Genomic DNA, 3,276 nt, shown 5'->3' with positions numbered 1-3,276 from the left:
CTTGCCGCGCACGGCTCCTCCAATGTTGCGCGCAGCATCCAAGTCAGTCAATGGAAATGAGGCTCACCAGCAGTAGGCATACAGCTCCCGAAGGACATTCGTCTCCAGACGGAAGCTGGCGGGATACTGTTCCCCACTTGGCCCCACCCGTCCCATGCCGTCCTCTCGTTTCCGCTTCTGACCGGTTATGGGATCGGGTCCCATGCCTCCTTCTATCGTGACCTGGTTGCCATGTATTCGACGAACGTTGAGCCAGCCGATGTCCTCCATGACGAGGTCGTGGTTCATTGAGTGCTCGACCTCCTTCGCGCTTATAAGCGCATACCGGAAATCCTGAACGATGATGACGAGAACGAGGTAGTGCGTCGGGAAGTTGCCCAGCTGGATGTAGATATGGCCTTGGGCGTCCTGACCGAGCTTCTTGATCTCTGTGCCCGAAGGGTTGAGTCACAGGAGACACTTTGGACAGAGAAAACAAAGCGGACTCACCGTCGGCGGAGAAGTTGCGAGTCCGGTAGCTCTGCAAGCCGAGATATTGCACCTTCTGCTCCGCAAGGTCGGTGATAGTCTAAATATATGCTGAGTGAGCGGGATCCGACTTCTGGGTGAACAATGACTTACAGCATTCCGCAATAAGACAAGAGCCTGCGGAAGCATGAATGGCGCGTCATTCAGTGGCTGCGTGATGGCAGCGAAGCGAGGCTCACGACCAGCGGCCGCGAGATCACCGGTGTCACGTAGGGTAAGCCGTTCCGTCCGTGGGTCGACAGTGACAATGACGACCTTGTCAGCGCAAAGGTGTATCTGCGAGGAAGGAGAGCCCTCTGCAGGGCAAATGGGTATGTCGGCGAATGCGAGCTATGTCTCTACTCTTACCGTTCGAGACAAAGACGACGTCCCCTTGCGGCGAGAAGATGTTGCGCGTCATGGTGCCACGCTGCAGCTGCGTTTGGAAGAACTTCATGACGCCTTCAGTATGCCATCGGATGACCGTCCGAAGCAGGCTCTCCATATCGAGGTCCTGGATACTGGCAGGCACACAACCAGTTAGCTCTCCACCTCTTGTCTCGAAAACCCCCAGAACTATCGGAAACAATCATGTGTGGTTGTGGACAGGAGACGTACAATTCGAAGCTGCTCAGGCGGCATGAACAGGTCTTCTAGAGCAGGGATAACGCCGAGCGCACCGTTCTCCGGCTCCCAGTGGACGTCGAAGCGCATGTGCTCAACCTCGTCCGATGGTCAAGACTCCTCGAGCTTCGAGCGCGACTGCAGCTCAGCAAGCACGCGCGCGCGCGGCGATCGAAACCCCTTGCGGCCCGTCTTCTCTTTCACTTGGACGATAGAGATGGTCAATTTTCCGCTTAACGACGGCAAGGGTCTCTGCTGTGGCGGTCGCTTCTGATTGGGAGGTGAGGATTTCGGTACCCAATACTTCACAGCCATGGTCTGGCGGTTGTTGGCCATCTCGACGGTCATGAACTCTGCCCAGCCTAATGAGCGCATGCCCTCGGCCTGCATAAAGTTAGAGTGGGCCATTGTCGGACTAGAATTCTGGTACCAACCTGATACCATAGGATCTCAAGCTGGTACGATAACGGCATCATCTCTGCCGTCGGAAAACTTGAGTTGCTTCAGGTGTTCCATGATATATGAGGAATCTTATGCAAGAAGTTGAACACGCGGACCAAAGGCGCGCCAACCACACCTTGAGGTAGCTGCGGACGTGGTGCTGGCTCAACGTCCAGCGGTGGAGGCTCGTCCGGAGGGAGATAGAATGTGTGACGCGCATCCACCTCCTCTGTGATATTACGTTTCAGTGTGCCCGAAGGCGTCCGTGGGCGCCTCGTGAGCAGAAGGATCGCTTGAAGAGTTTAGGAGCAGTGAAGAATGATCGTCTAGCACCTGCGCGCCAGAGATTGTGAACAACAAAGCTACGTGCGCCAGATGCCAGCTTACCTGTTCGATATCTCCAATGGCATGATCTCCGACGTTGGGATGCGGTAGCGCGTAGCGTCCTCGATGTCACCAAATGTTCTCGCGACTTCGTTGTCCGTCAGAGTGGGGGAACGATGAGTTCCTAGAAAGCTCTGCAGTTGCATATCCGCAAATTTATGCATACCAAAGGTACCTACCTTGATACGAAATGGCGATCGGCGGTATGTGCTAGTCGCTGAAAGGTCCTGGGAGATGAGGAGGGACGAGACATGCAGGATACATAGGCGCCCCCAGCAGGAACTTAACGCCCAAATGGCCACTTCAAAACTCAGTCAGTAGAGTGGGTCGGACGTGTTGTATGGACCTCAAACTGGTTTATATTCTCTTTTAAGGTATGTAAGTGTGATATAATTCAAAAATTGAAGCGGAGCCGGAGATTATACGATGTGGATAATGTCTCGAAGTTGAGCCAGGACCTGTCGCACAAGCGCCTGACCGTGACGGAACGCGACCACGACACGACGCGAGTTACAGCCGGTTTCAGCTCGTGAGAGCGTCGCGCCGCGTCTCGCGCATTTGCCTGTTTTCCCCTCCTAAGCGCCCCCAAAGGAACTTCGGACGACGATATCTCCTCGACTGCTCAATGTAACCACCTCATTCTTGCATATTCCCGCTCAGGATCATAACGCGCAGGGCACGGTGCCGGTTTTAAGTTGGCCGCTCGTATGTCGGATGTTCCACCCGCCTTCGGTCGATTTCACGCTGTCTTCTGCATCTGTCGCGCATATATCTTAAAAGAACCCCTGGAGATACCTGGAAGGCTCACTGGTAGCTGTGGGCGGATGTTACGGAGGGCATATGGTGCAGAAGAGTCCATGATGTAAGTTTTCTCCATTCTGCGAATGGTTCTCGCACATGCCTAGTATACCACTCTGTCGTATATCGTCAAATCCAACATATCTTTGCTACGAAACATGTCACATATGTCCACTGTAAGCCTACAAACCCATGTAATCGTGCTGGTTGCCAATTGTAGTGTTCTACAAGCTCTCCTTTGCAGCTCCAATCTACCCACCTCGTCTGTTCCTCCCCCTTACTCAACAGTGACCACATGGCCCCTAATGCCTTGCAAGACCACAGAGATTATGGAGGTGCAGATTACTCACAAAGTCATGGTGTCTGGTGCTCCCCGACGAGGACTTTGAGCTGGCCCAAGAGGGCTGCCACCCGAGCCCACCCTATGGTGGACGTGATTGTCGCTGGACACTCCGCCTTTTGACACAGAGCCCTCGGTAGCGTCTTGTCTTCACCATTCCGACAATTTACGGGAGAGTACGC

At 54.2% G+C, this 3,276-nt stretch overlaps 1 protein-coding gene across 1 annotated transcript; it reads right to left on the bottom strand.

The window, feature by feature from the left end:
- Positions 1–63: 63 nt before the first annotated feature.
- On the bottom strand, positions 64–1,539 carry DICSQDRAFT_175882 (uncharacterized protein; the record flags this gene model as incomplete). The annotated part of the gene is made up of 6 exons (XM_007371744.1): positions 64–428; positions 490–568; positions 622–824; positions 877–1,021; positions 1,126–1,230; positions 1,288–1,539. The coding sequence occupies 6 exons, from the start codon at positions 1,537–1,539 to the stop codon at positions 64–66; spliced, it is 1,149 nt and encodes a 382-aa protein (XP_007371806.1).
- Between the last annotated feature and the right edge of the window lie 1,737 nt (positions 1,540–3,276).

Source organism: Dichomitus squalens (assembly GCF_000275845.1).
Source record: "Dichomitus squalens LYAD-421 SS1 unplaced genomic scaffold DICSQscaffold_233, whole genome shotgun sequence".
NCBI lineage: Eukaryota > Fungi > Basidiomycota > Agaricomycetes > Polyporales > Polyporaceae > Dichomitus > Dichomitus squalens.
Note: the sequence above shows the minus strand (reverse complement) of the source record. Positions and strands in the feature narration are given on the sequence as shown.